Source organism: Haematobia irritans, chromosome 5 (genome assembly GCF_050003625.1).
Source record: "Haematobia irritans isolate KBUSLIRL chromosome 5, ASM5000362v1, whole genome shotgun sequence".
Lineage (NCBI taxonomy): Eukaryota > Metazoa > Arthropoda > Insecta > Diptera > Muscidae > Haematobia > Haematobia irritans.
This window is the reverse complement of record NC_134401.1, coordinates 175854032-175879632: the sequence shown is the minus strand read 5'-3', so window position 1 is coordinate 175879632 and position 25601 is coordinate 175854032. Positions and strand designations below refer to the sequence as shown.

Sequence of the window (25601 nt, the reverse complement as noted above, 5' to 3'; positions counted from 1 at the left end):
TCTCCTTTTTATAGCCGAGTCCGAACGGCGTTCCACATTGCAGTGAAACCACTTAGAGAAGCTTTGAAACCCAGCATTACTGAGGTGGCATAATCCACCGCTGAAAAACGTTTTGGTGTTCGGTCGAAGCAGGAATCGAACCCACGACCTTGTGTATGCAAGGCGGGCATGCTAACCATTGCACCACGGTGGCAAGTAAGGAAAGTCTAAAGTTGGGCGGGGCCGACTATATTATACCACCGTGGTATAATGGTAAGCATGCCCGCCTTGCATACACAAGGTCGTGGATTCGATTCCTGCTTCGACCGAACACCAAAAAGTTTTTCAGCGGTGGATTATCCCACCTCAGTAATGCTGGTGACATTTCTGAGTGTTTCAAAGCTTCTCAAATAGGTTTCACTACAATGTGAAACGCCGTTCGGACTTGGCTATAAAATGGAGGTCCCTTGTCATTGAGCGTTGGGAGCGTTGTTGGGAGTTAAATCGGAAAATTTAAATCGGCTATTGCCCTGGGCGGAGCACAATGTTAGTAAACAAATATGGAAAATGTTGAATCTAAAGCCATTTTTATGAAATTTCGCAAAAGTGTCGACATCTATGTATCAGTGGTAAAGGAGACTTTTAGTCATTTTTACAAGCTTTCTTTTTTGCAGTGGCAATTTTATTGGCTTTGCGGGACTTTTCCTAAATCTGAAATGACTTTGACCAAATTTCGTAAACATTGCTCAAACTGTACGCTCTATGCAATTAAGTCAATCGGAGTGAAATTTTGACTTCCAGTGGTCATACGAGCTATATCATAATCTAAACCGATTGCAACCAAATTTGGCACATATATAAGAACGTTAGTTCTAATCCTCTAATTTCATGTAAATCGGAGTAAAACTTTGGACTCTGTGCATATCGGGCGAAAGATATATATGCGAGTTATATCAAACTCTAAACCAATCTTTACCAAATTTGGCACGTATATTAAGAATGTTAATTCTACTGCCTGTGCAAAATTTCACGTAAATCAATGTAAAACTCTGGCTTCTGGTGTCATATAAGTGCATATCGGGCGAAAGATTTATATGGGATCTTTATCTAAATCTGAACCGATTTCTTCCAAAATTTATTCTGACCCAAAACACATAGATTGCGACCTAGACTTTGATCACAAAAATTGTTCACAGAAAGGCGGACGGACGGACATGGCTGTACCGTCTCAGTGCCCACACATATCTCGTCTCCTTCTGGAAATTTGATGACTTATATATCCCCAGGCCCGCAGTTATACAGTCAAAAAAACGTGAAACCTCTAGGGCACTTAAGCCAATCTAACTCTAGTTTAGTTCATGGAATTCTTATGTTTTGAGAAAGTTATATTGACTATAATAATTTTTTGCGTACGCTAGTTAAATGAAGTAGAAAGGAGGAAAATATAAACAAATGAAGCATAAAGATTTACTAATTACCTATTTCCAACAAGATCGTTCAGAAATTCTTAAAATTTGTAAATTTTACTACAAATGCACCCACGTTAAACGTCGTATGGCACTAAAGCAGAGCTTCCCAAATGGGGGGCACCACGAGGTTCCAGGGAGGGCGCAGCGTCATTTTTGGTTGAGCAGGTTTTGTATCATTAAATTTGTAAAAACAACACTAATTGTTAAGTTCAACAAAACATCAATAATATACCATAAAAGAGCATACCATTCGTACATTTCGAAATGTTCATTTATAACCACAGAGAGAAAAGAAGAGAAGTTACATGCAATTCTATAATTTTTTGTAGGTTTTCCATTATTAGTCGTTCACTTTATTTGCAACGACTAAATTTCTTGCTAAAATATCAGAACCAGTACCCAATTTTGTATTCACACATTTTAAAAATTTTGAAACCACATAAAGTCAAAATATCTGTCTTGCCTTCATGTTGAAACTGATTTAAGGCGTACTTTTTCAGTAATAGTACCAAATATTAAAAATTGACGCAACGAAATTGTTACATTTTTTGGGGGGCGCGAAGTAAATTGGGTTGGGAAGCTCTGCACTAAAGACATTTTTGTAATTTTGAACCTAGATTTTCCTCTCTGGTGGGAGGAAGATGTTTAAAAATAGATTAAATTGAGAATTATCTCTTAGCACAAAGTATACAAAGCATTGCCTCAAGAAATAATTGCGACCTAAATTATAATTAAATCAAAGTAAAAATTAAACAAAATTTTTTCAAGTTCCTGTAGAAATTCACTTTATTAAATACTCCCATTTAATCCCACACACGCACACTCCTAAATGCTTGAAGACTTTTGTGAAGCAGTGTCTTATCTTGATGCTATTCACAGCAGGCAACATGTTGCCCCTCGTATAGCATCCAAATACACACGTATACGTTCCATCACACGCCACGTATTCACAGCGTGAGCTGTCGTCCCCAACGTGAATGTACTTCGTGTTGTTAAGAGTAAGAGAACTTTGCGGTGAGTTGAAATGGTGGGTTCCTACTGATTTTCTATGGATGACAGTCCGGCTGCCATCACAACGAAAGCAATGGATAAATTCTTTAACATCATTTATTTCGACCAAATGTTGTAACACATCCAAGCAGCAATACCGAAAATTTATTTAGTAACATCTCACAATGGGCGTACCGTACATCGATATGCCCGATTGGTTCCCCAAGCCCAATGCCCGAGCCAATTCTTGACGAGGAATTCTTAATAAATCCTTAATAAATTTAGCAACATTAGACTACAGTGAACTTCATCTATGATTTAAACTTATGCCAGACTCAAATATGTATTTGCAAGTTAAAGCACACCTACCATACATAGCGACATCTGGAGATGCCGAATTGTAATTAAAATTTTGAAAATAAAAAACACACGGACACCATGAACAACAAAAGTTTTAAGGGAAATTCTTTTGATACAAAACAAGCGAATCCCCTCTCCTGATCCACCTTAACCCACTCCAAAGCTCCAAAGCAAAGTCTTGCATATCTTCCGTTATCTCTTTTCCATTTATTTCTTTTGTTTTAAATTTTTAGCACAATTTTTTGTTCGCTCATGTCGTGTGTCGAAACAGTCGTCTATTTTTATGAGCAAAGTTTTCTAACTACGAATTGCTGCTGTATGGATGGGTACGTACACTTATGTGTATGTGTGTGTGTGTGTGTATGTGTATAGGTACTTATATAAATGTATGCTGCTACAGTATGCCGCCATTGATTCCTGTTTTTCAAAATGAGTGGGAGTGATTTCTACTTCTCGAGGCATTAAAGAAAAGGAGTTCACCAAAAACCCAGATTCGATAAGAAGAGGGTAGGAAGAAAAAGCAAACAACGAATAAAATATCTTAAAATTTAAAAATAATTAATTCCTTTAAATATGCTGCGTCAATTTTGCATGGACATGGGTACACCACAATCTGAATTTCCCTAGAATGTTCAGAACGATGATATTTTTAAAATCAAGTAGGACAACCGGGAAGTATTTAAACAAATCGGAAACTAATTTAAATCTTAGACGATTCAAGGATATTATTACAGTATGTAAGATATGATTACCATATTGAAAAATCATCGCTGGGATTGTAAAAAAGGGGTCTTGTGGCCATATTTGGCCAAACATATATGTATATAGGGACTATATCTAAATCGGAAGTGGTGTGGACGAAATTCGGCACATATACACGCAGAGAAAAAATACCTTTCTTCCTTAAAAAAAATACCTTCCTTCCTAAAATTTCGTTCTTCAGAAAAGAAAACTCTTCTTTCAGTGTAGATAGAATGCTAAACCTTTTCCCTTTGTAAAATTTCAGGTAAATTGGAGTGAAATCTTGCCGTAAAATATGGGATTATCTACTATATTTGGCCAGATCGGACATACAAATGTATGGAATCAAAGTTAAACTTTGGCCTCTGTGGTCGTATTGGTGCATCCATTCTAACCTAAAACCCAGACTTGTCCCAAATATGAAGTCGACAAGAGTAAAACTACGACCCAGACTTTGATAGGGAGACCAAGTGCGCAGTTATCGGACTTAATTCCGCAGTCAATTTCATTTTGCAGAACGAGAATTGTCGTTCAAATCAGTCGAATTTCAACTATAGCGCTGAAATGGACACGTCTAAACATTTCTTGATCTATGGTAGTAACATCGTAGAATAGAAGTATTATATATGTAGTAGAGCTCGACCGAAGCTGTTTTTTTTTTTGGCCGAAGCAGAAGCCGATGTTTGGCAAAAAAAAGCAATAATCGGTCGAAGCCGATTATTTTCCTCAAATTTGTAATTAAAGAAATTTGGTGTGTTTTAGTTCAATATTAGAATATTTTTTCAACAAATGCATAAATACAACAATAAAAGGTAATTCAGTCCAGTAGTTTGATATTATAATGACAAAAAATGTTTTTTTTATAAGTTTTTTACGTTTTATTTGTACTGGGTGTTGTGACTGAGACAAATTTAAAGCTTGGACAAATAAATATCAAATAAATTAATCAAAAAGCTTCGGCTTCGGTTAATCGGCCTCATGACGCCGAAGGCCGATTCGTGCCCGATTATCGATTTTTGGCCGAATGCCGAAGCCGATGCTTCGGTCGAGCTCTAGTATGTAACATAGTATATCCCGTGTAAAAATTGGAGGATCCAATCCTATCTAATAATATCAAATTGGATCTGTTCAGATATTGGTTCAGACATAATTAGATATGCACAGATATGCTATATATGGTGCTAGATCTGGTTAGATAAAATTGCAGATCCCGTGTAAAAATTGGAGGATCCAATCCTATCTAATAATATCAAATTGGATCTAATTGGATCTGCTCAGATATTGGTTCAGACATAATTAGATATGCACACATGGTTGAAAAAGACTGTTTTTCATATGTTTGGCTATAAACATTATATGTTTGGAACACAAATTTTTAAACACAATATTTTTGAGTGCAAGTATATAATGTTCATAAACTAGCATAACATGTTTGGGACACATATGTTAATATGTTAGAACATATTATGTTTGGGACATAAAATGTTTGTAAATATAATATGCTTGAATGCAAACATTTATTAATTTAGAAATATCCTATAAACATATATGTGTTTAGTAGCTTGGAGCGCTATTTAAAAGGGAGCGATATTGAATTAAGTTGGTGGTTGTTGCTTGTTATTACAAAATTAACATTTTATTTTTCCTTGGGCATTTGATCAGCTACTTCTTTGATCCTTACAAACTGTGTGGTCCGCTGTTCGAATCCCCGTCCGGCAAAAGGTAAAATTAAAATAAAAAAATCATAAAATTGAATAATTTCTTCTACAATGTTTGTATTACAGAAAAAGGTGCTAAGAACTAAAAAATCTCGTGGAAGTGAGAAAGATGTCGGGGAATATACAATTGGGCACAAACAAAATTTTGAGCATTCAGGTAGAAAACCTATGTTGTTAGCACCTATTTACCTGTTTATTTTCATAATTCATTATGATTGTAAATATATAAATAAATAAATAAAATTTTGAGCACAATATTGTTTGGGAGAATTTTTTTTAAGCATATAATATTTTTGGGTGCAAAATGCTTCCAAACATATTATATGGTCACATAATAACATATTGTTTTTTGGAAGACAACATTATTGAATTTGGATGCAAAAATACAAAATGTTTGGAACTTAGACTACCCAAACATATATTGTTTACACCAATATGCTTTCAAACATATTATATATTGGTAGAGATCAAACATATAAATGTTTGGGCAATACCCAAAAATGTATATGCTTGAAGCAAAATATGTTTGGGAGTATATGTTACAGAAGCGATTTTTTGTGAGGGTGCAGATATGCTATATATGGTGCTAGATCTGGTTAGATATAATTGCAGATCTCATCATATATAGTATAATATCTAATTATATCTGGCATTTGTAATAATATATGCTTGGATAGGACCATATATAGCACTATATCTAATAAGATATGGTAGATATAACATCATATCTGACTATATATGGGGTTAAATACGGTCCAAAATGTAATAAAAAAAATCATGAACAAGTTAAAAAGATTTTTGAAATACACGTCTAAACCTCAATGTCATTATGTCAAATGTCAACGCCGTCAGGGGCATCACTTCTAAACAAATTTAACGCAAGTCTAGCTGAGAAAATTAAGAAATTTAATATAATTGTTTTAAATGTGTTCCTTTGATAAAGTGTATATCGTTTCCTTTATTGCGGAGATTATGTAGGTAAGTAGATTGTATTTGTTATTTCCTTAGTAGTCATTTTCATATTGTTTTATTATTTTCTAGATTTGGAAAAAAGGAAACCTCAGTGGTGTACTGGTTAACATGCCCGCCTTGCATTCAAAACGTCACGGGTTTAATCCCAGTTCCGACCAACACCAAAAATTATTTCGGCGGTGGATTATCTCCTCGCAGTAATGTTGGTGACATTTCTGCTTCAAAGATTCTCTAAGTTGTTTCAGCGCAACGTGAAATGCCGATAGGACTCGATTATAACAAGGAGGTCCCATGTTATTGAGCTAATTATTGAATCGAGCAGCAGTCAGTGATAAGTGAGATGTTGATCACAGTGATGTCATGATGGTCTGAATAGTAAGTATGAGCCTAAAATAACAGCCTATCGCTATACCTAACCTAATCCCGAATACACTTTAAATGTGAGCATTAAAAGCAACATAAAATTATATGGCAATTTTTATTGCAACTTAAAGAAGAATGATCCAAAACAATACTAATACTTGCTTACATAGTTCAATATATTCCCATATTTGTTTATTCCTATATTTGTTTAATAATTGTTTTTTTTTTTTACTTAATTTCATTGCAGATTGCCTTAACGCTGTAATGCTTTAGTCGCGTGTCTAAGTCCAAAGCAGAAGAAACAAACGAAAAAACACTTGGACAACACTCTAACTCAACTGTCAATACTCTTAAATAGCTTTGATGGATCAATTTAAATTAAACATGTTTATTATGCACATACTTTTTGTCTGTATTATTAAATAAAACAATTGATCTCATTTTATATACAAATTATGGGCTTTTATGTTTTTTAAAGATCTCGAAAGATACAATTGTATCAAATAATATACAATTATATCAAATTAGATCTGATTAGATGTGTCTCATTTTTGAGATCTGATCAGATCCAATTTCATAGTATTTAGATCTGACCAGATATAACCATTTTTCGGATCTGCACAGATCTGACCATATCTTGGCTCAGATCTAACCATATCAAATCAGATCCCCCAATTTTTACACGGGATAACAAACCTATAAAGCATATCTTCGAGCATGCCCTGATTGTACACGGACCGTTTTCTCTAATCGGAAATAAATCAGTTCCCTAGGTATACAAAATATAAATTTTGCAATTTACTAGTATCGGAACATGGGCGATTGATTTATCTTTAATGAGGATATTGTGAATATTTGGCCATATATAACTGGAATTAATGGGAAAGGAAAATGTGTTATGGCTGAGTTCATGAGCGAACATCCCAAAAAGATAGGTTTTTCAAGCGGGCACTTGCACGAGATCGGTGAAAAAGCCATGTCATTATCTTTTTCTCAAATGTATGTCTACTTTACTGTTTTAAATTAAAGTACAACAGCAAACAAGGGGATTACTGGATGTGGCACCCATATAGACCTTTATCCGATTGCGATAACACCATCAACATCTTTCTTTACAATAACACTGTCCGATTCTAGAATACAGTTCTACAATGATAGGGACGAATCTGTCAGACTTTGTGCGAAAACACCAAGACTCACAATTTTTTTTTCAAAATTTGCACAGCAATATTTTTTTAAATTAGGATATATTTGTAGCATTTCAACATCTTTAACCCTTTTCTATGCTAATCAAAAGGAACATAGCATCTGAACGACTTAAAAAATTTAACGTCGCCTCTCCACTTTTGTTATCCATTCACAATTTGCATGGTGCTGTATGAGTGTGTTTACTTGCAATAACTTTGCTTACGAGTGTGTGTGTATGTGCGTTTATATGTGTGTGCTCAAATAAAGATAAGCCTAATGGCGATAAGAAGGATACCCTCTACCATTGGCCAAAATAGACAAACGAAACGACTGAACTTAACCGAACGCCAAGTGAAAGAACATTTCACTCCTGCAACATTTCCACATTTTCGGATGTATTTCATGTTGGCTCATTTGCCACACTACCAATTCAGTGGACTGGAGACGGGGTGGGTTAAAGGAAAGGCTGCTGGCGCCCAACATCAACAATGAATGTTAAATTTTTAACATTTTAGAGAACAAATTCAAGGGTTGCTGACTGACTGGCTAAAGCAACATAGCATATCCTTTTGACTTTAAGGACAAACTCTAGGAGCGTCATGAAAAATAAAAAAATAAAAATACCATGAGGATATAACAAAAACGTTACTGACTTCCACATTACAGGAGCAGAAAGTGTTCGTTCTCAATACAAAGGATGAGTGAACGAACACTGTAATTGAAAGCGAACGTTTAAAAAGTAGTACAGAATAATCGCCAAATTGCTAAAATGATTCGAAACGGCACACCATTTAGGAATAACGGCCACACGAACACTAATATCTTCGCAAACAACATTTATAAGGGAATCTATTGCGGTGGTTGTGATTGTGATGTAAAATAGTATGCCACTAAGGTGCTTCAATGGACGAATTTGAACTTAAAGCTTTAATGTAAATTAGAGGTGTTCACATGTTAGAACTCAAGCGTGAGTCATGTTTGAATAAAAGAAACAAATGTCGTCACGAAAATAATCGTAAGAAAAATTACGATATTAATTTCGCTTACAATTTTAGTCACATTCACAGTGGTAATCTTGTTCATGATATTAATCATGCTCACGTTTCCATCAGATTCGAGAGCTATACACTCTCAAGATTTCGATTAGTTTCGAGACGTAGTTCACTCAGCATTACCGTTGTGAATTTCACAATAAAAGATGTCACACTCATTTAAAAGAAGTGGCACACTTTTTTTTTATACAATTAAAGCATTTATACCAGTGTTATACCATTTATACCAGTTTACATAGAATTTTGAAGTAACTTTTTACTTTATATCCTGACAAACCTAGTAACCATTTTATCTCCATTTTATTTAAGACCATTCATTGAAATTGAATGTAGAAGAAGATTAACTCAGCTTTTCTGCATACTTTTAGGCGGAACAATCATCCGTTAAGAACATTTCGGGAAATTGACCCCACGGGGAAATTGTTCCCACATTTTTTATTTGACTTAAAAGCTCGATTATTTATTAAAACACCGATCATATCGTTATAAAATTAACGGTATTTGGAATCAAATGAATAAAATGTACAGTATAAATAAATATAACTAAAATGTGGCACAGTATGGTGAAAAGGTGGCACAAATATGTGAAAAGTTTCACAAAATTATCACCGCTAGAAAAAAAGTGGCACAACGTTAGCAAAAGTTGGTTGAAATACTTGTTTTTATAATAGAAATAAATTGTTTATTAATTGTAAAGGTGGTAGGTTAGGTGGCAGCCCGATATATCAGGCTCGCTTATGCTATAGTCACACTGTGCAAATATTTGACAGAAATCAAAAAAGAATCCGTCGCCACAACCAAACTAGCTAACATTTTTAGCTCATATTGGATATATAACATCATGGTAGGATTATTTTCCAAAAACTTTATCCAGATATTCGGAAATTCTCTCTTATCACTGAGTGCTGCCCGCTTCCAAGTTAAGCTCAATGACAAGGGACCTCCTTTTTATAGACGGGTCCGAACGGCGTTCCACATTGCAGTGAAACCGCTTAGATAAGCTTTGAAACCCTCAGAAATGTCACCACCCTTACTGAGGTGGGATAACCCACCGTTAAACAACTTTTTGGTGTTCGGTCGAAGCGGGAATCGAACCCACGACCTTGTGTGGGCAAGGCGGGCATGCTAGCCATTGCATCACGGTAGCTCCCTTGTAAAGGGGTAGAGAGGCTAATGAATACTTTCTACGGAAACTGCTTCCAATAACATCCTGTTCTGCAATGGGTAGCATATCAATGTTGCACACAGAGGATTACAGCTTCAACGCCGGATGCGACAAAAACATTTTACAATGATTATTAACCGCTCTAGTGAAACTGTATAGTTCGCAGTTTATTTGTAAGAACTTTTCTGTGTGTCACAGCCCTAACCTAGTCCAAGTTCGTATGCATTTTTCAGTTTTCTTGCCCTTTTACGTTGCAATAAGTTTAATTTACAATAAAACAATAGACGATTTGATTTCAAATATGAATGTGAATTAAGTTTATTAGTTTTTTAACTTAGGTGTTCATAATGTTATCTTATCATTTTTACATATTTAACACATATTATAGGACTATATTTTTGTATTTTCAATTGGCGACAATTAACCTTAATTTTTATACAATGTTTATGTGTAGGTATTTGCTTTGGGGTTTCATTACTGTCCACAGTGTTCGAACAAAACTATCATAATAATGCTGCAAAAAATTTAAAGCAGATGATATTAATACAATACCAGGTTGATCTATTAAAAGCATACTTACATTTTCAATAAGAAGTAAAAAACGAAAACTTAAAAAATTAAACTTAAAATCAAATGGTTGTCAACTTCAACATTTGAAAAACAAAACATACATTTCAAAATTGGAGCTCACCTTCATCAACTAAAATTTGACAAAGTATTCTGAAAGTCATACAAATATCGAAAATTTAGAAGTGATCTAGATATTTTTTAACCTTTTCCTGTTTCTTTTTATTGCAATATTTATTTGACATTTAATCTTTATTAATCGTCTTGGATATTTTTGTATTATTTCGATGTGCCGACTTTAATGTATTGTTGGACCATACTAAGATAGATATCGAAAATTTAGAAGTGATCTAGATATTTTTTAACCTTTTCCTGTTTCTTGTTATTGCAATATTTATTTGACATTTAATCTTTATTAATCAATTGTCTTGGATATTTTTGTATTATTTCGATGTGCCAACTTTAATGTATTGTTGGACCATACTAAGATAGAAATAATTTTCTATCTGCCAACAGCAGCTGCCCTCAAAACTTTTTCTCTCAAAATCCTAAAAGTATTCGTAGAAAATGACAATGGACTCAAACGATTAATTAAATTTGAGACAAGTCAGAATGGCCGAATCCTATAACATCGCAGAATAGGAAAATTTTACATTGATATATATTCTAAAATATCCTCGCCAAATTTAAATTTTTGTTATATGGTCAAGTGTCAATTACCAAAAAATATTATTTCGTTTTCTTATGACCGAATGTTGATGCTCAAATATGAACATCCATTAATTTGATTTTTTATGGACACTGTGAAATGAATTTAGACACTCTCACTTGTCTCACTAAAACGGAAACGGAACTATACCAATTTTGGACTATGTAGCATTGCAAGTCATTGCTCTCAAATTTCAGTCTTAAAAGTAAATACAGGCAACTTTTTAGTTTCTTTTCTTTTGAAACTGGCAGGGAGCTCTCAAATATTTAAATACCTTGTATAAAAATAGAATTAAAAATATATAAAATCTATCTCTAAGCCCAGCATTCTAATAAAAGAAAACATTTTATTTCACTTTTTAGGAAACTTAAATACATACTTTATTGTAATGTTGTGTCAAATGGAGTTGTGGGTTGGTGTTAAATGATTCGTTGTTTTTTTTTTATTTTTTTTGGCTTTGTTTTCTGGTTAAAAAAAAAAACAAAGCCTTAAATCTATTTGTGCAACTAAACAAAAACTTTTCTTCGTATATACTAAAGACGATCTAAGCCACAATATAAACATAAACTAAATGGAGAACACAAAAAATACAATATAATTTTTAATAGGTATGCATATAGAGTAATTGTAATTGGTAGTAAGTAGAACTAGTCGTAATTATAGTAGATAATAATAATAATAATAATGTACACAACTTAATCTAAAACAATTGTCTTAACAACAAAAAATAAAACTATGCTGAAAGATTACTAAATATTCCATTTTGGGCCGTTTGATTTTTTGTTTTTTATTTAATTAAACGATAATACTTTCGTAAGACTCTTTCTAAACCACATATTCCAAATCTCTGGAAAAACTCAAAGGCTTTGTAGATATGTCTTAAAATAAAATTGGTTTGAAGGAAAGGAACATAATAGAATGATGACGCCTTGTGAGCTTAGAACGTACTCGAGGTATCGAGCTCATATTTTAACTATGTTATTGTTGTTGTTATCTTGTTTATTTTGTTTTTTTATTTGTGGATATTTCTATTTTTTTCCTTGCTGTAAATGATCTTTTGCGAATTAATCAGTCTTTGTGGTGTTTTTTTTTTTATATTTATTTTTGTTATAAAACAATTATTCTTGATGGAATATTTTAATTTGTTTTTGTTCTATTGGAGAAGTGCAATTTGGATTTGGAAGAAGCAGCAAGTATACACGGCACATATTTACTTCGTAAAATCGATGAAACTGAACAAATAATTGTTGTTAATGTTTGACACTCTTGGCTGGTTAGTTATCTTTTTTGTTCTTCAAATTTTGTTTCCTTCTTTTCTAATTCGATTAAATAAATTATTCGTAAAATTTACACTAAATTTATGGTTATTTACATTAATTTAAAAGAAATGTACATGATATTTTTGTTTTTGTTTTAAAAAATAACAAAACTGCCTAGGCTTAATAACAGAACTAAAAATTGAATTTGATGCTTAACCATCATCACCGTCCACACATACATACACGTAGCAATAGTTGGGGGGAACCCCAATGAATCATACCTACAGAATGGGTGGCATTATTAACCCTAAAAAAGCCCCATTGCATGGCTATTTGAAGTAGAGACTGTAGTCAAAATGAATAAGTTGACTTTAACGATTTGAATGATCGCAAAAATTTGATGTTTGCTTCAAGTACATTAATCGATATTACCGATTTTATTGAAATTGCATTGATTTTGAATACGATATTGATTACCATTAAAAGTCGACAGTTGCTATATGAAATTAATGTTTTCTCCTATCTAATTCACACCAACATTCATGGTGCGCGATACTTATACGTAATGGAAATTTCGTCACTATGTGAAAAGGGCATAGAAAAAGATCTTCATAATGGAAGTTTCTTTTTACTTTTCAAATTTTTAATATCTATCCATGAGTGCAGCTAGCCCCCAACTTACAGCCGAGTTGAAATAGAATGTGTTAGGATACCCCACATATAGAAACGTTTTACAAGGACGAAAGACTCAGAAATATTGAGTTTTCAAATTTGCAGATAAATCATTGATCATTTTCCCTATTTGTAATACCTGTATGTGCCTTTCTTTCGTATTTCTTAAAATTTGGTCCTATAATTTTTTGAGACTATTTCATCTGTGTGGACTACAGGTGCTTATTTTGTTGTACGTTATTTTGTTTTTTTTTTGAATAATTATTACATTTTTTGTATGTCTTATACAGGCAGTGTTTATAACGAGTGCCATGCTTAGATCGTAAACGATCCACATTTGTTCATTCAACATAATGGTATTGTACTTAGATTTATGTACATTTCAATGAACGTAGTATGTAGGTCGATTTAAATATTTTTCATATTTTTTGTTTTATGCTTACAATAAAAACTTGCCTAAATAAAATATAAAACAAAATAAAACTATTGACATGTTCTCATTGCCTGCTGAGTACCTTACCTTCGGCCTTTGCAGTGAGTGATGGTGATACAGGTAAATGTGAGTGTGTGAGTAAATGTGTCTGTGTTATTGGAGTCTGTGAATATTTGTGTGCAACTAGCCAGGGTGACTGTGGTGATGGTGTTTAGTATAAATGGATCTGTGTGCCTTGGGAGTATATAGATTCTCTGTACACTATTATGTTGACTTAACTTCTTGAATCATTGCTTTCGCTGAAACTTTGCTCACTTGACTCTCGTCTACTGCCCATGGGTTTCGGTTTGTACTCCGTTATGAACACAGTGACAGAATTTACCGTCACCTCTCTCGTTTGAGCAGTGGAGCGATCAACATTTTTCAAACGGGCCGGATACTTTTTATGTTTGTGTTTATCATGACCGGAACTACTGTGACGGGATCCTGAGGCTGACTTATTGCCATTCGGCATGGTTCCAGATGCACCAGGTAATGTGGCAGCTTGTTGGGCAACGAGTGCAGAGTTAAGGCGAGGTTTGCGTGTCGATGTACCTGGAAAACGGTCCAATGCCACTATTTTTAGCATTATTTATTCGATGCTTAATCAACAAAAAATTCCAAAATAAAACTGAACAAAATGTCTTTGTGTTTTCTGGAATAGATATTTGAACTAATGTTTCGAGTAATCGATTAGGGAATCATAATAAATATGTCTTCACACTGAATATAATTTTTTCATATTGAGGAATGCTAAAGAAATCAACATTTGTGAGTTCTTGTGGTATCTCTCATAGAAATGAGCAAAGACTGGATTTCAGTTTCTCTACAATAGCGATGAAGCGCTGCGTTATGTTTGAATGACAAATAACGCAAAACTTATGGGACTAACGACTTATTGCATGGGTTTCCATGATACAAAGGCAAAGGAAATATAAAGCATCTCACATAATGAATTTGAAAATAGCTGAAAATGGCCGAGCTTATTCCGAGATTATAGGCCATTGCTCATGAATGGTCAAACATAAAGGATACTAATTTTGCGACAATTTTTATGTTTCTCTTCTATGTTATTCCATTTTACATTTTGTGATTTAGTAAAGGAAATGTTAGGGTTATACATGACAAAGAGTTGTTAAAATATTTTACAATAATAGTAAAGGCCTACGTTGCAAATCGAGAGTGAAACCTCTCAAATTTGGCCACTTTGAAAACCGGACACCTCTCAAAAGAGGACAGTTGTCGGTAACCTCTCATAACATGGCACCTCCCAAATGTGGATAAAATTTGGCCGAGTGGTTTCACTGTAAATCATTTCTCAACATCATGATGATCTTACGGAAGATTTAATTTCGGCACTGAAAACGCAATTTTGTGAGTTTTCGTAAATGTATTGAACTGTCGAACAAATCGACCCATGTAAATCCCATTGTAGAGAGTTCATTTCTCTGTGTGTGCATTGCGAATTTTGTTCTGTGTGGAGCTATATTTACCAAATGGATCCCTATATGGACTCTATTCTGTTTGTTGATTTCAGAAAACACAAAGACAATAATGTTTTAAATAAAGAAGAGGTCACTAACCTTTTCGTACGTCACACATACGACATTTAAATGCCTCGGCCGAGTTCCTGTACGTGCAAACCGAACAATCCCAGAAATTTTCTTCGATGGCTTTTGATTGTCGCTTTCTTCTCACCGGCGACTTCTTGTGATCCATAATAAAACAGTCTTCCTAATTGCCAATAGTTGGATTTGAAATCCGTTGAAAAATAGAAATTAAATTCTGCTTCTTCTTCTTCTTCTGTGAACACAGGCGTCTACTTTTTTCCAAGCTGCTACTCTACGACATTCAGTCGTAGAGTGATTGATGTTTTCTTTTGCAGGACTCAACGTTTTTCTTGTTCAAGGTTCACCTTCTATGCAATGGCAATGGGACTATATTCCAGACAAATGTAATTCGTAATTATCCTTGAGCGTCTCTACGCCACAGATTATTTTTCATTCGCAATAAAATTTCTCTAACTTTTCCTGCGATTAGTGATGACAATAGCTGGAACTTCGACTGTCAACTAAAAAGCGATAACAGAAAACTGGTCTGTAATCGATAACGATAAGTTTTAACAGGGTGACAAAGACTAAAATCCGATATATACACATGGGTGAATAACGGCGCAAGAAGAGTTTGAATTCGTCTTGAATTCAAGCGACATTTTAAACAGTAGTGTAGACAAGCGTTGGAAAAAGGTTTACATTTTAATAATAGGCCAACCAAATGTCAAAATATGGTATTTCTATTGAAATTTGAAATTTCGATACAATTAAAAACAAGGAAAAAGTGCTTGTTGTCTATTACAAGCGGATAAATGGTGTAAATGACCAAAAATCTTGACGACAGTTGAAAATGTGAAAAAAAGAAGAAAAAAAACAGATCGTCAACTACATTATTATTGTTACAAAGCTTTTTATGTTGAGGGCACAAGCGATTTGTAAGACCAATTGAGTTTCTATTTAATATGGAATTTAAATGGGTATATGAAAAATTCTCATATTTGTGTTTATTGGGTGTTCATCCTTGTTTACTTAAGGTAGCTGCATAAACATAGTTTTAGAAGGATTATATCTAATCATATAGGTTTGTATTGTTTTTTACTTTTTCTAATTGTACCTTTTGTATTATATAGACGCGATTTGATTGCCAAACACAAATTTCATTAGAAATGTGCGAAATGTGGTTCATTGTAATACCGGGGTTATGGGGTTGGGTTATGTACTGGGGCAGTCTGCTTCATTTCCAGGCTCACTTAAACTATGATACCACAATTGGTGAACTTCTCCCTTATCACTGAGTGCTGTCCGATTCTATGCTTAGCCCAATGGCAAGCGAACAAGTCCGAACGTCGTTACACATTGCGGTGAAACCACTTGAAGAAGCTTTGAAACACGCAGAAATATTAGCATTGCGGAGAGGGTTAATCCACAGAATAAAATCACTTTGTGTTTGGTCGAAACTGGCCTTTAGTATGTAACTATTGTAGCACGGGGCTCCCAGACCTGGTGTGCGTTTAACTATCGATCAATCACCATCACTCACTCAAGGGTATATAAAGTCAGATTATTAATTGTTGGTTTGTTCTCTTTATTTGTCATTATTTTTATTTTATAATTATTATTACGATATTTACGTCTCTACATTTGTTTATGTTTCTTTTTTGTTTTATTGAAATATATTAACTTTAGTTTCTCTTATGAACACAGGAGTATAAATTGTAAGCGATAATAAAAAAATATATTACATTTGCTATCTTGCTATCCGGAATCCGGTGACAGTAAATTTGATTTATTGATTGTAGGAGCATTATTTTGGTCATCCATACTCTGGAGATTATGTGCGGAGTTTACCTGAAAGAATGACAGTATGCCAGTAGTATTTCAGGTATGTGCAAAGTGAAAGGGATAGGGACTACTTACGGGACTAATAGGTGTGATAACAATAGCAGTACGTGTTGGTCGGTGCAATAAGGCCGTGTCTTCGGTTGTTTCATCAACATCGGCATCAGCATCGACAATGGCATCACTGTCGATTTCCCATGACGGGTGATATTGGTCAAATTCTTCTTCACAGTTGAGATCCTCTTCTTCGGCATCTTCATACTCGTCTATAAGGATGACTGAAAAGACAGGGTCGTGTTAATAAATACAATTGATGGAAAGCTTTCTCACTATGATGGTACTTGAACTTTCTGGCCTTTGTTGACTTGGACTGGAACCAAGCGATTGTGACTCTGTTGTTGGTATTGATATCGATACTTCGTCCACATGGCATACTTGCTCATAGGGTTGTGATATTGATCTGTATGATGGAAAAGTAGACATTATGTTTGTTTTTGTTTTATTTTCAAGAGAATTTCATAGTTTTTTATGCGTTTAGAAAGTGAAATTTGATATACAAGAGATGCACATACAGACACACATTCAAAGGGGATCATTTATAAAAATTAATAATTGACAAGATGGTTTGATAAACCTATATTTTTATTAACATTTATTTAAAAAGCAAAAATTTGTAACTTAAAAAATATATATCCTAATCAATGTTACAAAGTATACATATACTGTCGACTATATTATATCCATATTTGGGAGGGGTCCACTTTGGCGAGGTGTATTGACAATGTTAATGTGATAATATTGCACATAAAAAGTCCTCCACCTATAAAAAGTGGACAATAAATAGTCGTGATATTAACTCATTCAAATTTACCTTCCATATGTCGAGAAAATTTAGGTGACAGTGGGTGCCACTTCTGAGACGTTTCATTGTATCACAAGCGGCCAGAACGAATCTTTTGAACCCTCCACAAGAAATTGCGTATAAAGTTCAAATAAAAAGGGCAACTCCTTATGACAGATTTCTGAGTTGGAAATTAGTTCGTATGGAGCATATGTTAAATATGAAAATCGAAGTATAATAGCCTAAATTAACCATTTTAGTTATAGATCGGCTTATATAGGGGAGGTATTTAATTATGGATCAATCTTTGCATTGTATTTAGAAGCATTAGAAGAGGGTAGAGAAAGTAATGCTGATGTCAACTTGCTTATATTTAAGAACTTGGGTGGACCTGCCGCATCTGTTTTCTCCAACTTCATGTCAGAATTTTTTCAAATTTTGTTGAGAATTGTTCCACCTTATAAGTGTAGACTATTCCACTCGTTTATAGTCTCATCAATGCCATTGACTGTGTTTTTAAAGTGACCGATAATCTCAGTTATATTAGTTTTATTCGATTTTTTGGGCATTCTGAATTTATTTTCCCTAATATTAATATTTTTTGTACATTTGAATTAAAAAAAAATAAATAAAAAAACCGGTTGGGAAGAATACATAGGTATATTTTCCCACTTCGCATTGGACCAGGGAGACCGTTATTCACGCAAAAAGTTTTAATGTCTATGGTGCTTAATGGAATCTCACTAGGTGATTGTGTGATGTATGCATGTATGTGTGTTTTTGCTCTTACCTTAATGTAACTCTCTTTTTTGTTCTATTTTCTATTTCGGCTATAAAACCATCACTGCCACGTTGTTTGTAAACGCTAGTCGGCCTGATGTCGGTCGACAGAGGATATGAACTGGTTTGGGAAGACTATTGTTTGTTTGTGGTGGTTTGAGGGGTGTGGACGGGGATGGGTATGGGAGCCATAAAAAGAAGGAATCACAACAATTATTGATCTATTTACAGTAGGGGTAATATGACATCAATCGATGCACTTCAAATCATATATGATATACCTTTGTGTAATCAGATTCTGTGGTCCCCTGTTGTGCCTGTGACGATGACGATGAGGATGGTTGTTGGTCCAACACAGTCATTGCTGCAATTGCTGCTGCTGTTGATGTTGTTGCGTCGGTCATTTTCGCTGAGCGATTTAGCCATTCATTGCTTCTCTTGTTCGTATTCACAATACCACATTGACTGTTTTCGATGATGTTAGGGAGGTGATTGTTGTTGTTGGAATGTTTTGAGACCTGAGGATTAAGGGGGGGAAGAGATTGAAACCGCTGACGGTCCTCCATGTAGGCTTTAATTAAAATATCTAATTTTTCTTCAATATCGGCCACCTATGAATGATAGGATTGCATTAAAACGACAAATCGGCAATGAAAGATGGGGGACTCACTTGTCTTTCGACTTTGACCACTCTTGAAGCTAAGCTTATTTTCGAAGCATAAGCGTCTTTTGATTTGGAACCTTGTTTTCCTAGTATTTGATCAAGCCTTGAAAAGAAGATATAGAGAATATTGAATTATTGGGGGAGGATTACTGGAAATGGTTAATTTACCTGGCATGTACATTTTTCACTCGACCCAACAAGTCAACATGTCCAGCGGCATACTGTTCCATGACATCTTTAACGTCGTATGGCTTTAGGGCTTCTTTGAATTTACGACGAGCCACAAAATATTTTAGCTAAAAATCGAGCAGAATTTAATGACGATGCATGACTCTCGATAATCTCTCGCTCTCCTTACCTTTCTAATAAAACGTATGGCAGTCTTATGCTGATTTGTCAATTGAGTGCAGCGTGGCTCATCATCTTCGTCTGTTACAATGGTGAAATGGTCAAAGGCAAAAACACAAAAACACAGAGAACATTTATTAGCTAGGATAGTGATTATTTCATTTCATGGGTTAATCACCAACATCATCATCAGACTACGGTGGCATTTCAAAATAACACAAAAGCTCTTCTACTAATACAGCTAGAGTCTACCATGATGACAAGAGTTGAGAGTCAAACACAATCGTCATCATTCTCTTAATTCGAAATTAACTCCCAATGGGATCTACAGCAGATAAACAGGCGTGCTATTAGGTGCTACATCGGATACTCTTCATCTACATACTAACTAACTAATAAGGTGCATGCGATAGAGAGAATGTGTGAATGTATAAGTGTATAGCCTTCACATGGTGTGGGAGGGGGGGTAGAGAGAGTGAGAGAAAAAAACGCATTGCCATCTAAAATAGTGGCTTGCGTTTCTATCGTGCTGTATCATTATGTGCACGCAGAGACAGAGAGAGAGAGAGAAGGAGCGGCGGTGGTTGAAAGAAATTGAGCAGAGAGTGCGAGATGAAGTGTGTGATAAATGTCTGTGAGTGAGAGAATTAGTCCCAGGGTCATATTAGAGCATCGAAGACAATACTTAATCGGCAGATGTTAAGTCACATCCAAGCGGACACATTTTTCTCAACTAGGTATTGTAAAACTTCAATTGTGAGATAGGACTTGGACATCGGGGATATACTGGTTTTGGGGAATACACACAAACTTAGATAACCATAATAAAGAAAAACAAAATACACTGAAAAAGAGACGATGGCTTTATTATAAACATGATAACACTGCTACATTGTAAATTTTACATGGAATTTGAGATTACGATCCAACCCTTTGAGCCAAGATATTAATACAAAGATCCACCACTTATGGATTCCAAGTAATATCAATAAAAATGGAAATGTTTCAATTTTTGAAAATAAAAAAAAATCAATTCTCTAACATTAGTAATACAGATCTATATTAAAATTTAGATAGAAGAAAAAGAATACTTCTCCATATAAGTCATATTGAAAGTTTCTTCTGCAACAATTCCAAGTAGGGAGAAGGAAATATATCCTCTTCGTCAGCGTCACCACTGGACACAGCATTTACTCTACTAATTATTCACAATAAGCTACTATAGGGAGGCTCGTCTATCAAAATTTCACCTGACAATGCCGGCGAGGTTTTCTGAGTTAAGGTGTCCTGGATAGCTCAGGCAAATGTTGTTTCAAGTACTAAAGGAAAACATGTCTATTATTATTTTTGCTGCGTCCATGTTAAATGGAAACTAAAATATGGAGAGACGAAGAAATGTATAGACAAGTCACAATGATGTTGGTTGTTTGCAACGGACACTCATTTCAATTGCACACACAATTAATTCAGGGAATTGCCGTATAAATCAGACAATTAATTCCATTAAAAAAGGGTGTGTATGTGAAGAATTTTATATTCTTTTATAGAACTTTTTGGTTTTTCCCCAAGAAGAAACGAAACAAAATAATTTCAAGACAAATTAAAAATCATTATTTTGCAGCATAATAGCCTTCATCCACGGTATGTAGACAAATAATTGCGCTGTGAATTGACTTGAGACGTCTATACATTTCTTGATCTATGGGTACTACTACACTGTACTAATTTTAGTTAGTTAAGGTTGTTATGTTTCTGTACAATAGGGTAGTTCAGTTATCTAAATGAAAAATAGTTACTTTGGTCTTTTTTATATCTGTGACTAACTTTGAAAGAAACAAATTGAATGTTTTGCTATCATCGCTCAAAGGGTTCTCTCGAATTGAAGGAAAGTGAAGGTGTCTTTGATTTTAGCGGTTGCACTTGACTTTGGTCATTCATAAGGTGTTCTACACGTAAGCTCTAGGAGGGGATTTTACGCACTTCCTTCAGACATGAATCGCGTCGCAGTAGTAGCGTTTTGATTGGTTTGCTCCTTTATCATTTGCGATTGGATGTAGGCTTTGTGTTCTTCAAATAGCATGCGTTCTGCTTGCTCCCTGCTATTCGCATTGCATCCGGGACTTTGGTGTCCCACGGAGAAATTCGATCCGAACAATTCGTCCTGCAGGATACCACAGAGTACAATGGGTATGGATGTTACATTGCTTAGCACCATTTTGTTTTTAATATTGCATGCAGTCTGCTGGTTCGCTTCCCCCCTCTCACAATTAGCATTGCTGGTTGCCGCAGCTCCCTCAGATCCTTCGGCTTCATTCGCCGATCCATTGAACTGGCTTAGTTGAATGCTTTCGTTGGGACTTTTGCTAGATATGTTACTCAATGAACCCCAACTATGTCTTCGGGTATTGGGTTCCAATAATTGAGGGTTCAATCCTGGCAATATACATAGAAGGCAATGGATTGATATTTTTAGTATAATTTTGGAAAGTGTAACCAATTAAAAACATCTTTAGATTGTGCGTTCGCTGGAATGCCAATGAAAAACGCCCTACCCGACAAAATGAGCATTCTCTCAACCTACATCAGAAGAAGGATTAAAGTATGGACGCATTGCTATTCTATTCTAAGTGGTAAACGCCTCGCACTCACACCTACCATCAAGCCTAGAGTAGAGTTGCGTCATTCGTACTCGATTGGTGGTGTTCTATGGCATTAAATCGATGGTAGTTCTTCGTATCGAACAACGAACGACGAGACGAAGTTACACGTTACACATTCTCGGAATACAACACTTACATATATAACAACATCCAATGACAAACATCGGTTCAAACAGAGACGTGCAAAACTTACCGTCCGAATTCTTTTTCAAAAAAGTGGTATCGGCCACAGAGTCTTCGCTAAAACTCGCATTTAACGATCGTCCATTTTGTACCACTTCTGAATGGTTGCGACCACATTTGTTCGTGAGAAGAGAACCAAAGGAAAACTTATCGTTTAACAAAAAAATTTAATTCATTTTCTTTGATTAATTTGTGGGTTATTTTGTTCATAGTTTTTAGGTTTTCTTGGCCTTGTTTCAACATCGAAAAGGAGAGAAAAAAACAATGTGGTGATAGTAGTAGGTGGGTATTGGGAAGTATTAATTGACCTTATTGTTGACTTTCTATTATGTGGAATACAATAGTTATGTTAGCCTGGACACTATGTGTGTGATAGGTATACATGTACAGTCAAAGGAACTAGTTAGAATAGAGCAGGCAAGACTAGGGTGTAACACAAAATAGGCCGGATTTCATAATAGGAAATAAACCAAAATGGGTTGCTTATTAAAATGCCTTTAAATCCAGGATGCATAACGTCAAGAAGGTTAAGATGAGACAAAAAAATTATCCCTTGTCATTTACCATACAAATACTCCCATTAAAACAATCTCTTCTTCAATTCAATGTCCTGAGATGTAATGCATTCCTATAAAATTAGGTTTGTAAGTTTCTATAACTTTCCATCTTCATTAGACCTACACTGAAAAAAAGCATGCCCGGTTCCAAAGATTTTGTCTTTACTTTAACATTTGTGGTATTGGTTCTGAGCCAAAGAAGCGGAGAATACAAGTAAGGATACTGTTAAGACACAATTTTCTTTTAAACTTAGGTTTTGTGTACTTGCTTCTAGGAAGAAAATTTTAATTTTTCGTTTTTTTTCAGCTTTTTTCTTCATATGCTATCAAAGTCCATTAAGAACGAGGTAACGACAACTTTACTTTCCAAATTCAAACTCGACTTCCAGTAGAAATTATGCTATGTTTCAAGTAAAGAACGTCTTTAAAATAAAGTGTTGAAAAACATGTCCTATTTTTGAACGATTTTTTGCTTTGTAGTCAAGATGCAAAAAGACAACAAATTTAAAGACAATTTCATTAATTTTAAAGAATTTTTCTTAATTATTAAAGTCAAGTTGGCCTTACCTCAAAAAATTTTTCTTTCATCTTATGATACCCATTTTTAAGTCAAATCACTTAATTATAAGGACAATATGACTTCATTGAAAAGTTTATCGACTTTTGGACAAGGAAAAACTTTATATTAGAGAAATGCGTCTTCTATGCTAAGCTAAATTTGCATTCGCATATTTTAAAGACATGAAATCTTTGGCCTCACGACAATATTTTTTTCAGTGTACATAGAGTTATACAATATAATATGGTGTAAATCGAATCCCTAAACCAAAAAATATCCCTCAAATAGAAATAAATTTGTTAAAAATAATAACGAAAAAAAAAACAAAAGTGTTGAGGTTCTCTGTCTCAGTTTTTATTTCATAAAAATTAGGTAAGAATGTTTGTTATGTAAAAAAGGAAAATAAAAGCAAAACAAAACCAAATATAATTACATCTGGTGAGTGTTAAATAACCCTTTTTACAAAGAATAAAATGTGTGATTATTTTATTTTTAATTTTTACTATGGCCTCCTTTTACTATCGTTTTTTTTTTAACGAATAACATCCGTTATAAAGCACCGTAGCCTTGAAAAATTAGACCTGGATTTATGTGATACGAAACTTGCCCAATTTAAATGGTAAAAAAAATAATAAAACGTAATTTTCGAAGTAGTTTTAACATTTTAGTACCCGAGTAAAAATTGAGAGTAGGTGATACCACAGTGGTGAACTTCTTTCTTATCATTGAGTGCTGCCCTTTTTATAGCCTAGTCCGAACGGCGTTCCACATTGCAGTGAAACCACTTAGAGAAGCTTTGAAACACTCAGAAATGTCCCCAGCATTACTGAGGTGGGAAAATCCACAGCTGAAAAACTTTTTGGTGTTCGGTCGAAGTAGGAATCGAACCCACGACCTTGTGTATGCAAGGCGGGCATGCTACCACGATGTCCTAAATCTAATGCCTTAGATATAATTATATATATTTTGATATAATTTTATATAAAATGCTTAACGAAATCAGATACATACATCATATCCGAGAAAATACCCTGTAGGAATGTCTCGAACTCACTCAAAATCAAACTAACTTTTTACTAACTAATTTGAGGCGACTTTAAGCTAACTCATTATTTATGCAGTCTTGAGTCAGTTGAATTTTTCCCAAACTCACTTTTTCTCGATCAGCAATGAGTTACCTTTTTACTCACTCTAAGCTGATGCATATTTAAGTGAAGTAAAGTCATGGAAACAATTCAAATAAGCAAACAAAAAATATGTATTGGCTTCTATAACTGTCAATTTGGATTTGGCTTTTTATATTTGTTTCAATTTAGCTTCTATTTTCAGAACTTTTTCAGAACTTTTGTAAATTTTTGTCACGGTTAGCGGTAAGTAGCATAGAAATGCATAATTCAAACGCAATTTAATAATTAAACTTTCCTTATTTCCACTAGAACCCATCATTATCAGTGAAGGAATAAATGGAAACTTCGAATAAAAGTGTTAAATGGCTGTTTGAGGACGAATATATTGGGAAATACACTTAAGCCTTTTGGACTTCCCTGACGAATGCCACTTCAATTCAGTGTGCGTCATTACAAAAGTAGGTACAACTCCCTCTGAGTTAAACGAGAAAATTAACACAACACTCAAACTCAAGACAAGATGAACTCAACTAATATTATCCGAATTTTTACTTACGTTATATTTTATTTATTGTAAAATAATTTTAAAAAATCGGAATTGTTATTATTTTTTAATTAATTCAAAATAAAATGAATCAAAAATAATAAAACGAAAACAAAATATTTTATTATCCACAAAGAGCTCACCATAAACTAATCAGTTAAGAGCTAACTCATAGTATGCTCATATATTATCAGCCTAAAGCTAACTCACTTTGAGCTAACTTTTGGTTAGCTGAAGCTTATGCAGGTTTGAGTGAGGACTGACTCGTTC

At 34.3% G+C, this 25601-nt stretch overlaps 2 protein-coding genes across 14 annotated transcripts in view; both read right to left on the bottom strand.

Annotated features, from left to right (window-relative positions):
- Window positions 1–11617: 11617 nt before the first annotated feature.
- On the bottom strand, window positions 11618–15735 carry RYBP (ring and YY1 binding protein). 3 transcript variants are annotated; one of them, XR_012722682.1, is made up of 3 exons: window positions 15260–15735; window positions 13725–14252; window positions 11618–13660 (listed from the first exon to the last, which is right to left on the bottom strand). XR_012722682.1 is itself a non-coding variant. In XM_075309810.1 (2 exons), the coding sequence occupies exons 1-2, from the start codon at window positions 15393–15395 to the stop codon at window positions 13912–13914; spliced, it is 477 nt and encodes a 158-aa protein (XP_075165925.1). In that variant the 5' UTR covers window positions 15396–15735; the 3' UTR covers window positions 11618–13911. The 3 variants fall into 3 exon arrangements, 2 of the variants coding, with proteins under 2 accessions (XP_075165925.1, XP_075165926.1); XM_075309810.1 differs by having other exon boundaries at window positions 11618–14252; XM_075309811.1 differs by having other exon boundaries at window positions 11618–14231; window positions 15260–15732.
- Window positions 15736–16790: 1055 nt separating this feature from the next.
- Window positions 16791–25601, bottom strand: part of KCNQ (KCNQ potassium channel) — an 82781-nt gene continuing 73970 nt past the window's right edge. For 6 of the 11 annotated variants that reach the window (XM_075313319.1, XM_075313322.1, XM_075313320.1 and 3 more), the window contains 9 exons: window positions 21682–22134; window positions 19712–19782; window positions 19522–19649; window positions 19360–19456; window positions 18971–19300; window positions 18700–18824; window positions 17410–17528; window positions 17147–17346; window positions 16791–17077 (listed from right to left, as the gene is read on the bottom strand). In XM_075313319.1, coding sequence (XP_075169434.1) covers window positions 16985–17077; window positions 17147–17346; window positions 17410–17528; window positions 18700–18824; window positions 18971–19300; window positions 19360–19456; window positions 19522–19649; window positions 19712–19782; window positions 21682–22134 — 1616 coding nt within the window. In that variant the 3' untranslated portion in view covers window positions 16791–16984. Of the gene's footprint in view, window positions 17078–17146; window positions 17347–17409; window positions 17529–18699; window positions 18825–18970; window positions 19301–19359; window positions 19457–19521; window positions 19650–19711; window positions 19783–21681; window positions 22135–22554; window positions 22642–25601 lie in introns of those variants that run through there. The other 5 variants (XM_075313321.1, XM_075313323.1, XM_075313324.1 and 2 more) reach the window with 3 other exon arrangements.